General features: G+C 41.6%; 1 protein-coding gene across 1 annotated transcript in view; it reads right to left on the bottom strand.

Annotated features, from left to right (window-relative positions):
* Positions 1-228: 228 nt before the first annotated feature.
* Positions 229-12,045, bottom strand: part of neto1 (neuropilin and tolloid like 1) — a 264,701-nt gene continuing 252,884 nt past the window's right edge. The window contains exon 10 of the mRNA XM_033018870.1: positions 229-1,198. Coding sequence (XP_032874761.1) covers positions 1,105-1,198 — 94 coding nt within the window. The 3' untranslated portion in view covers positions 229-1,104. The remainder of the gene's footprint in view (positions 1,199-12,045) is intronic.

Raw genomic sequence — 12,045 nt, 5'->3', positions numbered from 1 at the left:
CCAAAATGGATACAATCATTCAAATGTGGAAGACTGATATTGACATATTAATTTTGGGTATTTGTATCAAGGTATCTGGATTAAAGGTGGGTAATTTGTGCTGATGCACAGGTCAATCATGTATGTGTCTTGATGGGCTGACCACTTTCCGCTCTTTCTCTTGGTCCCGTGTACACCGTAATCATTTTGTTTGTAATATTCCAAGAATTAAAAAAACAAACCTTTAAGCAATAATTTAATGATTTATTTTCATTTTTCCGTAAAAAGCCCAAAGCAATGCAATAACAAAAGTAGCAACAACATACATATTTGACAGTGGTAACTGGCAGCTTGTAGGAACAGAATGTCACATGTATAATGGAAATAAAATTGCAAAACAAATTCAGTAAAACATCATGTTCTGGTTTTATATTGCAGTATTCAAATTTCAAAATGGTACTTTTTTGCATTTAAACGACAGCACCTCCTCAATAAATGCATATATGCACAGATGCTTTGACAATTTAATGTTTATGCTCAGAGAAGACATCTGAAATAATTACATTCTTTTTGGGAGCAATAATATCAAATAAGCTTTCATTGCTCCTGCTGCGTCCTAAGATGGCGGTGAGATGGGACACTTGGACCTAACAAGCAAATCTCTTTCTGAAAAACACAGTTTGGTTTTTAAAATTGGAATTGCACTTTTGTTGGTAGAAACTTGCTGTACCTGATAAAATAAACACAGCAAAAAAAAAGCAAAATATAATCACTCTGGACTTCAATCACATGCAGTTAAAGTGTGATGGATCAAGCCATATGTTGGGCTGAGATGCCTATAGTTTTGAACTGTAGTAGTTTCACTGCAAAGAAATAATTGCAGTGCTTTCCAAACCTGAAGTTTCTATTTAATAAACACTCTGCCAATTATGCAAATCCAATCCCTGTCGGTCGATGAGTATGGGCTCAGGCACTTAGAATTTTTTTTTCCTCTGCATCTATAATGTGCTGCAGTGTGAGACTGGTAATGATGCTAACTTTGATCATAGTGAAGAGCCTGAAAATATGTTGTTCGTCCTAGCTAGCCAAGGTGTGGGGGTGGGAGTGGGTGGGTGATGAGCTTTTTTAACAGTGGTGGAGGAAGTAAGGTCCTGTTTGTCTTTCTTGATGTATTTCACAATCATCACTGTCATTCTGTTCCAGTCTCAGGGGCATCCCTCTGAAGAAGAGGATAAGAACAGAGTTAACATCATGCGAAAAGCCTAAGATAAATTACTCTGCCAACCACACAGCAGCTGAAAAGATCATCAATCAGTAATTAAGTAGAAACAGAGGAATCCATTAACCCTTGAATTTAGACACATTTCTGCAATCACGCCAAATATCAAAGGATCATTGAGAATTAACTTTAGAAAAGCAATCTGTTTACAGGCAAGTGCCCAAGTCAGCAACGCAGCTATGGAAAGTGCAGTTAGTCACCAGAATTATTCCCAATTATACTAACATAAAATGTGATGGGGTTAGGTGCAAAGGTGGCTGATCAATGATAGTCATAAAACATATACTGATCCTGGGCATTAATTCCTATCATTATTTTTCTGCCTGATCACCATTTAGATTTATTTTACCTCAAAACTCAAAATTTGCTATATTTCATGTTTCATATTTTCAAGTAAAGAAGCATTCATCTGTTCTTTCATGCAAATGCATCTTTACTTAGTATCTCAGAATTGGTGGGAGCCCAATTATAAAATTTATGTTTTCTATCATGTAATCACAAACACTCGATATACATCATCTTCACTTGTTGTTTGTCCATCATTTTGCTTTCTAATCACAGTGGCATTCCACATTACCAGCCTTGCCTCTCCATTTAGCTTTTCCCAAGAGAGACAAGTAATAGAATCGCCTACTTCCACATGATTTTCTGTTTGGACGACCACAATGATACCCTAGATTGTTTCTACAAACAGTGACACAATCATTGTGAAAAGACTATGACCACAGAAGTGGAACCTTAAATTCAACAATCAACTTGGCAAACACTCTAAAGCATACATGCTCTGAAGTTTAACCACTCTACAGTGACTACAGGATAAGTGTTCACATTTCTGTAATGGATGTTCATTTTCATTTAAAATGTTGCAGTGCATGATGACATGCACCAAAACTAGAGTTCAGTGAGAAAGAACTTCTTCATTGCCTATAGTAGCTAAGCATAATTAAATCAGTGTAGAACCCATGCCTGATGACATCTTAAAAAACGGAAGGTGACACCATAGCTACATAAAACAACTGCACGTCATCAGGCTGAAATGTAGCAGAAGAAGACAAAGACTAAAACAGTCATAGACTACACCGCAAGGTCAACACGGCCTGTAAAGCATTATAACCATATAACCATATAACAATTACAGCACAGAAACAGGCCATCTCGGCCCTACAAGTCCGTGCCAAACAATTATTTTCCCCTAGTCCCATCTACCTGCACTCAGACCATAACCCTCCATTCCTTTCCCATCCATATACCTATCCAATTTATTTTTAAATGATAAAATCGAACCTGCCTCCACCACTTCCACTGGAAGCTCATTCCACACAGCTACCACTCTCTGAGTAAAGAAGTTCCCCCCTCATGTTACCCCTAAACTTCTGTCCCTTAATTCTCAAGTCATGTCCTCTTGTTTGAATCTTCCCTACTCTCAATGGGAAAAGCTTGTCCACGTCAACTCTGTCTATCCCTCTCATCATTTTAAAGACCTCTATCAAGTCCCCCCTTAACCTTCTGTGCTCCAGAGAATAAAGACCTAACTTATTCAACCTTTCTCAGTAACTTAGTTGCTGAAACCCAGGCAACATTCTAGTAAATCGCCTCTGTACTCTCTCTATTTTGTTGACATCCTTCCTATAATTGGGCGATCAAAATTGTACACCATATTCCAGAATTGGCCTCACCAATGCCTTGTACAATTTAACATTACATCCCAACTTCTATACTCAATGCTCTGATTTATAAAGGCTAGCACACCAAAAGCTTTCTTTACCACCCTATCTACATGAGATTCCACCTTCAGGGAACTTGCACAGTTATTCCAGTTATTATGATGAAGCTATGGTTGCAATTTCTATATTACTAGACTAAGTGGGACCCGTTGAATACGCAATATTCCACCACTCACCTGTTCCCCCAATGCAACCCGTTCCCCAAAGCAATATTCCACCACTCACTCATAACCTCTAACTGCGCAGGCACGGCTCATTCCCCCTCAGGGATGTGTGGGGCAGGGGGAGGGAGTGGGGAAGGGGTGTGTGGGGGAGGGGTGGTGTGGGGGGGGGGGGTGGGGGAGGAGGGGGATGTGGGGGAGGAGGGGGTGTGGGGGAGGAGGGTGGTGTGGGGGAGGGGTTGTGTGGGGGAGGAGAGTGCTGTGGGGGAGGGGGGTGGTGGGTGTGGGGGAGGGGGGATGTTAAGGAGGTTTGGGTATGTGGGAGGAGGAAGGGGGTGGGCAAGGGGGGTGTGTGGGTGAAAGGTGTAGGTGGGGACGGTGGTGTGGGGGAAGTGGGTTGGTGGAAGGGGGTGGGGGGAGGGGGGCTGGTGGAATGGGGTGGGGGAGGGTTGTGGTCAGGGGGTGAAGGAAGGGGGGTGGTGGAAGGGAGGTGTGGGGAAGGGGGGTGTAGGGGAAGTGGTTGTGGGGGTGGGGGAAGGGGCCTGTGGGGGAAGGGGGTGGGGGAAAGGGGGGTGGTGGTGGTTACAGTAGACACAGCTCGCACACTGCTCACCCCGCTCACTGCTCACTCCGCACACTGCTCACTCCGCACCTTCAGCTTTCGGCCTCACACAGTAGCTCCCAATCCGGCTTCAATCAGAGGTTTCCGGTTCAACTCAGGAGCTCCCTGCTCATCGTGCTGGTCGCTGCACAAGCAGCCCGCACGCTGCTTTCTGCCCGCAAGCTGGTCACCCCCCTTAACTGCTCACTCTCCGCACACTGCTCTCTGCCCGCACGCTGCTCAACACACTCTGCTCCTTCAGCTGTTTATTCTCCTCGCCGCCGGTAATTGACAGTGGGTGCCAGAAGGGGCGTTTTTTACATTTTCTAAACCTTCATAACTTTTGTACTATTTCTCCGATCGGAACAAAACTTATTGGACTTGCACACAGGAGAATGGTGTAAGGTGGCGAAAAATCGTAGTGCTATCGGGTACCGTTTTTGCGCAAATTTAAAAATAACGCAAACCGGAAGAGGACAAGATGAGAGTTTTATAAGTACATAGATTTCCACAGATGCTGCCTGATCTGAAGAGGATTTCCCAAATGTGATGTTCCGAGAAACCTCAGAAAAATATTTTTACATTATGTTTCGATTTTTACATGGCAGGTTGGTATACATTCAATGTAAGAATCTTGCAGTCTGAGAAATACTGGCAGAGCAAGATAAGCTTTTGTGCCTTTTTTAATCAGATTGACTAGGTGCTCATGTAACTTAATCTATATATTAAAACTAACTGGACACGTTGGAAATTAGGCTCTGCAAGAGGATTGAGAAGCAAGAGTTTAGGAATGCAATTCAGAGTTTATGAATACAAAGGCAGCACATGTATAGAATGAGAAATCAAGTAAGGGATAAATTACATTGATAAATACTGCAACAAGAGGGAGTGGGAGTCTGTTCTTGTACTAAGTAATATTTGCATGGAAATGAACAGTCATTGCCCTGTTAAAACCATACATAGAACGATAGTGACTGGATTTAAACTTACACATTGTTTAATTTCTATCAATTTCTGCCTTACTCTAGCAAAGTCATGTTATTCAGTGGATTTCCTTGATGAATAATCAGCAAAAAACTATATTTGTGTAGTGGAGAGAGAGGACGACACCAGCTTGAGCAACAACCTTTGCATGTTAGTCTAAAACCACATTTCTGTTCTATCATTTACACATAAGTACTAACAGCTTACCGATTATTTTGATGGCAACATTTAACCCATATGCTTATTTTTCACAAAGAAGAATCAATAATAGGTATGTCAAAGATTCTTGCAGTAAGTGTTTTTTTTTAAATTTTAAGCATGAAATGTCCATATTGTCTATTAAATATCTATATTGATCTACATATTAGAATTAACTGGACACTAGCAGAATTAATATCTGCATGTGGATAAACAAAGGAATATTTTTTAATGACCAGCAATGAAAAACAATTGATGATAACAATTAAATGTCTCTGCTCACTCAAACTGAACAGCTGGGCTTTGATATTAAATTCATTGTTTATGGAAGAATAACCTTCCGTTAGCGCATGAGCCCATTTTGTTTTCAGGATGGCTCTAACTGTAAGCTATCAAACATTTATCAATGTGAAGCCTACGAATTCCATTACTCACTCTATCATCTGAAATCATCTATTATCCAACATTACCAAAGCTACGCTTCATAGTCAGGGGTTGGATGCTTAAACACCTGAAAATATATATTCTTATGTTTAGTAATGAGCTGGAGATTAATGCGACAAGTGCAGTCGCTGAGATGGAGAATCATCCAGTGATGATTCAATTTAATTAGCAAACTAATAGATCAGGTCAGGAACTAAAGCTCATGCATGAGGCTGCTCTTTAATGTAATGGCTCATTGAACAGAAACAAGGGCAAAAACCACTGTTTGCGTTAAATTAACACTTAGAGATCTTGTTTGGATAGAGAATGAGGCAAAGCAAAACTGACGGTGATATGCAGGAAATATCCCAGTGAGAAGATACTGATAGACCCTGCAGAAAACCTATTGATAACAGAAAAACAGAACAAGTGCATGGTAAATATGAAAATACTAATGAGAATTCAATGCATAAGCATTGCTGCTATGCATATTAATGTGAGCTGTTTGCACATTGCAGTGCCCAAAAACATAGGGTTTTTTTATTCAAAGAAAAATATCGAGAATGCTTGCATTCGTGGTTAAAAATAAAACTGGTGAGCAAAAGGTTAGGCGACTTCTGTGAAAACATAGAAACATTGAAAATAGGTGCAGGCCTGCACCGCCATTCAATATGATCATGGCTGATCATCCAACTCAGTATCCCTTCCCTGCCTTCTCTCCATACCCCCTGATCCCTTTAGCCACAAGGGCCACATCTAATTCCCTCTTAAATATAGCCAATGAAATGGCCGCAACTACCTTCTGTGGCAGAGAATTCCAGAGATTCACCACTCTCTGTGTAAAAAATGATTTTCTCATCTCAGTCCTAAAAGACTTCCCTCTTATCCTTAAACTGTGACCCCTAGTTCTGGACTTCCCCAACATCGGGAATAATCTTCCTGCATCTAGCCTGTCCAACCCCTTAAGAATTTTGTAAGTTTCTATAAGATCCCCCCTCAATCTTCTAAATTCTAGCGTGTACAAGCCGAGTCTATCCAGTCTTTCTTCATATGAAAGTCCTGCCATCCAAGGAATCAGTCTGGTGAACCTTCTCTGTACTCCCTCTATGCCAAGAATGTCTTTCCTCAGATTAGGAGACCAAAACAGTACGCAATACTCCAGGTGTGGTCTCACCAAGACCCTGTACAACTGCAGTAGAACCTCCCTGCTCCTATACTCAAATCCTTTTGCTATGAAAGCTAACATACCATTCGCTTTCTTCACTGTCTGCTGCACCTGAATGCCTACTTTCAATGACTGGTGTACCATGACACCCAGGTCTCGCTGCATCTCCCCTTTTCCTAATCGGTCACCATTCAGATAATAGTCTGTTTTTGCCACCAAAGTGGATAACCTCACATTTATCCACATTATACTGCATCTGCCATACATTTGCCCACTCACCCAGCCTATCCAAGTCACCTTGCAGCCTCCTAGCATCCTCCTCACAGCCAACACTGCCCCCCAGCTTCGTGCCATCCGCAAACTTGGAGATGTTGCATTCAATTCCCTCATCCAGATCATTAATATATATTGTTACTAGCTGGGGTCCCAGCACTGAGCCTTGCGGTACCCCACTAGTCACTGCCTGCCATTCTGAAAAGGACCCGTTTACTCCTACTCTTTGCTTCCTGTAAAACAAAGTTAACATTTAAGTTGATGAACTTTCTGCATTCTGGGTGAAGAATGCCACATGCATATAACATGAATTTCCTTTAATGAAACAAATATTCAGGGTCTGAAGGACTATGTCTTTTTTACCAACATTCTTTGCAAGTGCTGAGATCTCCAGTTATACAAGCAACAGTGAAAAGTGAGAATTGTAGCTTTAGTCTGTAGACAAAAAGGATTGTGATTTTCAAGAGAAGTTTAAAACTCACAACATTTAAGATTGAAGCTCTAACCAATTAATGAACATTAGTGAACATTCCAAGCCTGTCACAGAAAATGAGTTCAACTATACTAAAACATCAGCAGTTTAGATATTGTGCCCCATCATGCTGATTATGATTGATGGGAAGAAGTTACTCTGAATAATTTTGCAAGAGCCAAACAATTTATAGATTTATTTTTCCTGGTAACATTTTAATCTAATCTGCGTGAATGACAATAGACAATAGACAATAGGTGCAGGAGCAGGCCATTTGGCCCTTCCAGCCAGCACCGCCATTCAATGTGATCATGGCTGATCATCCACAATCAGTACCCCGTTCCTGCCTTCTCCCCATATCCCCTGACTCTGCTATTTTTAAGAGCCCTATCTAGCTCTCTCTTGAAAGCATCCAGAGAACATGACTCCACCGCCCTCTGAGGCAGAGAATTCCACAGACTCACCACTCTCTGTGAGAAAAAGTGTTTCCTCGTCTCCGTTCTAAATGGCTTACTCCTTATTCTTAAACTGTGGCCCCTGGTTCTGGATTCCCCCAACATCGGGAACATGTTTCCTGCCTCTAGTGTGTCCAAGCCCTTAACAATCTTATATGTTTCAATGAGATCTCCTCTCATCCTTCTAAACTCCAGAGTGTACAAGCCCAGCTGCTCCATTCTCTCAGCATATGATAGTCCCGCCATCCCGGGAATTAACCTTGCAAACCTACGCTGCACTCCCTCAATAGCAAGAATGTCCTTCCTCAAATTAGGGAGCCAAAACTGCACACAATACTCCCGGTGTGGTCTCACTAGGGCTCTGTACAATGGTGTTGGTATATTGCACAGGGGGAAAAGGATACTTAAAATGTCATTTATCGAAATAGAACACAGATTGTTTTCCCGATTTTAGCTAGTTGAGCTTTTCCCAAGAAGACTGAAAAAGGGGCATGACCTGAAAGACCACTTATCCTTGTTCCCCAGGGATGTTGCTTGACCTACTGAGTAACTCCAGCATTTTCTAGTGTTCCAGAGCTTTTCCCTGTGTTAAGTTCTGGGTATAAACTGTCATCCAGTTTCTATGATAATCCCATTAACTCTCACAGCTTTGTTGACAGCATGTTCTGCAACCTTGTACGTAGAATGTGTTCATGAAGAATTCCATTCTCTTTTTTGTTTCTCTGTTCTCTCAGAATGCCTTTTTTTTTTTTTTTTCCTCAGTCCTGCATTACCCATCCTACACTTGAAACGGCCCATGACCACATTTATTTAATTTTCTTTATTTTCCTCTGAACACTTCTTCCTCCGATTGACACTTCAAGTTTCATTCCACTACAAAGTCTCCAAATTTAATGGATTATCTCCCGTTATTTCCATCACCTCCGGCAAGATCCCATCACCTCTGTAACTGCAATGCCGCTGCAACACCATATTTGGCACTTGCTCGCACATACTGTGATTTGACAGGATAGCACACAGATTTTCACTGTATCTTGGTTCATGTGACACAAACAAACCAATACCAATATCTGTCCTCACCCTCGTAAACATTCCCCAAAGCAGTCATGTGATTGCCATGTCACAATCACTTCCATTCCCACGGAGGCTATCCCTGCAGACAATGCACCACATGCCCCTTTACTTCTTCCCATCTCATCACTGAGACCCCTGAACCTTCCTTGAGGTGAAACTGTTATTTTATACTTCTCTCAATTTGCTGTTATCAGGCAGCTGAACCACCCAACCACAAGTAGAGAACAGTCCTGAAACTCATTGGTGACCCTCGGACTGTCTTTGATCAGACTTTACTGGCTTTACCTTGCACTAAACGTTATTCCCTTATCATGTATCTATACAATGCAAATGGCTCGATTGTAGTTCATAAGCAGCAGCCCCCATTTTTGTCAATTGGTACCTGATAGTAATGATCAACTTGCCGTTTTGGCACATCTTTGATTTACTTTCAAATCTTGTAATATACTGCCTTTGACCACTTAATTTGCTAGAATCGTATCATATGGCAAGGAATAAATCCATTGGCCCACACTATCTATGCCGACCATCATTTGCCCATTTACACCAACTGTACAGAAATTCAATTTCATTTGCCTCACATCCTCATTAACTCTCCCCAGAGTCTAACATTCACCTACTCACTTTCCTTTTTTCCTAACACCATTTCTGTTTAACGCATGTCCCATCTTCAGTTGTTTCTAGCTCTGATAAAATCTTATTGCAGCCCAAAAAAAACAGCATCTCACGCTACTCCTCTCTGCAGAGATGTTGAGTGAATCTATTACCATCTGCTCTGATTTCTAGCATTTGCATACTTTGCTTTTTGTGTTTGAGGCCTTAACACTTGGGTCCTTCATGTGAACTGTTTGACTGCTAGTTATGGACGGCATATAGTTTGAGAGTATATGGGGGAACACTTCTTCTTAGGTTGCCCTTCCAATAGAGGGATTCACCAGCACTGAAAATCAGTGCCATAATGTATCTACATTAGATTCTGCAAAGTTTAACACACTTATACTCTCTGTACCTAATATTTAGTTGTAAAGACTCAATGATGTAACGACTGATTTGTTAAGGTCGTATCAAGCTAGCGATATAATCTAAATGATTAATTTCCATTGGAATTATTGAAAGTATACTTGAATTGGTTTACTTTGAAAAAAATCATGGTGCCTTCTCCTACATTTAAAAATAACATTTGCAAACTACCATTTATGTTGAATTTATCTTGTAGATCTAATTGAGTTCATTTTTCCTTTTTTTTAAATTGTGTTTAAAGTCATTTTTTTTAGTTTAGTTTAGTCTAGAGACACAACGCGGAAACAGGCCCTTGTGCCCACTGAGCAGAGACCAGCGATACCCGTACATTAGCACTATCCTACAAATAGGGACAATTTACAATCTTTGCTGAAGCCAATTAACCTACAAACCTGTACGTCTTTGGAGTGTGGGATGGACCTGGGGAAAACCCATGCAGTCACGAAGAGAATGTACAAACTTCGTACAGACCGCATCCATTGTCAGGATCGAACATGGCTTCTGGCACTGTAAGGCAGCAACTCTACCACTGCACCACCGAGCCGCCCACAATATCTTTCTTTCATAGTTGAGTTACAATAGTAACTTTTCAAAGGAAATAATTCAAGAGCCTATTGAATTTAGGAAGTCAACGTGTATGCTGATGTCTTCATCACAATCTTTTTCAAAACCTATGCCTTTGTATATTTTGATGGTTATAGGCTTGCATTCCCACTAACTTTACCAATACCATTTTAATACAAATGCTAAATTGTTTAACTCTTAATTTTTATTTATATCTTTTATTATATATCATTGTTGGGAAATTCTTTATTGTGTCTTTTGCTGTGAAGTCAGCCACAATTTTAAATTGTTTAATTCCACTACCGTTTCCTTGTTTTCTATAATAATTTCTCCTATATCATCTAACAAGGGGGGCACATCAATTTTGCTATGTTTTCCTATTTACATATATGCAGAAGTTGTTATAATATTGTTAAAAACTTTTTACACTCTATGTTTCTTATCTAGATTTCTCAATATTTCACACTTCCGATTCAGTTTTTTGGTCCTTCTTGGATGGTTGCTTCTCAGACTGAAGACCTGTGACCTGTGCTGGGCCTGTTACTGTTTGTCATCTACATCAATGATTTGGATGAGAACATACATTGCAAGATTAGCACGTTTGCAGATTATACAAAAGTGGGTGGTTTTGCAGATAGTGAAGATGGTTGTGAAAAATTGCAGCAGGATCTTGATCAATTGGCCAGGTGGGCTGAGGAATGGTTGATGGAATTTAATACGGAGAAATGTGAGGTGTTGTATTTTGGGAAGTCTAACATGGGCAGGACCTACGCAGTGAATGGTAGGGCTCTGGGGAGTGTTGTAGAGCAGAGGGATCTAGGAGTGCAGGGGCATGGTTCCTTGAAGGTCGAGTCGCAGTTAGTTAAGGTGGTCATAAAGGCTTTTGGTACATTGGCCTTCATCAAACAGAGTATTGGGTATAGAAGTTGGGAGGTCATGTTGGAGACCACGTCATAATCTACATTAACTGGCTGATGGGCAAAAACACTGTCAGGTAGACACATGGATACTTTAGTTAAGTGGTGGATCTGTTGGTATCCATGACCCACAGATGGTCCTCTAAAACTAGGTATCAGCTGGCCTGAGGCAACCCATAGATGGACAGATAACACAGAGGAAGCATAGCCTCTCTGTATGACAATAATAGAATCCAGAACTATGGTGGTAACAAATTGAGGATGGCTGCAGGTTGTCTGAAGTTGCAATGCCACACTCAATGTTGAGTCTGCCTGTGCTGCCATGGAAGCTCCCCCATGTCTCCCCCAATGTCTGCCTTCCGCAAAGACCGCTCCCTCCGCAACTCCCTTGTCAATTCTTCCCTTCCCTCCCGTACCACCCCCTCCTCGGGCACTTTCCGTTGCAACCGCAAGAAATGCAACACCTGTCCCTTTGTCTCCCCCCTCGACTCCATTCAAGGACCCAAGCAGTCGTTCCAGGTGCGACAGAGGTTCACCTGTATCTCCTCCAACCTCATCTACTGCATCCGCTGCTCTAGATGTCAGCTGATCTACATCGGTGAGACTAAGCGGAGGTTGGGCGATCGTTTCGCCGAACACCTCCGCTCGGTCCGCAAGAACCTACCTGACCTCCCGGTGGCTCAGCACTTCAACTCCCCCTCCCATTCCCAATCCGACCTCTCTGTCCTGGGTCTCCTCCATTGCCAGAGTGAGAAA

Source organism: Amblyraja radiata, chromosome 4 (assembly GCF_010909765.2).
Source record: "Amblyraja radiata isolate CabotCenter1 chromosome 4, sAmbRad1.1.pri, whole genome shotgun sequence".
NCBI classification, from domain to species: Eukaryota; Metazoa; Chordata; class Chondrichthyes; order Rajiformes; family Rajidae; genus Amblyraja; species Amblyraja radiata.
This window is presented reverse-complemented; position numbering and strand designations above follow the sequence as displayed.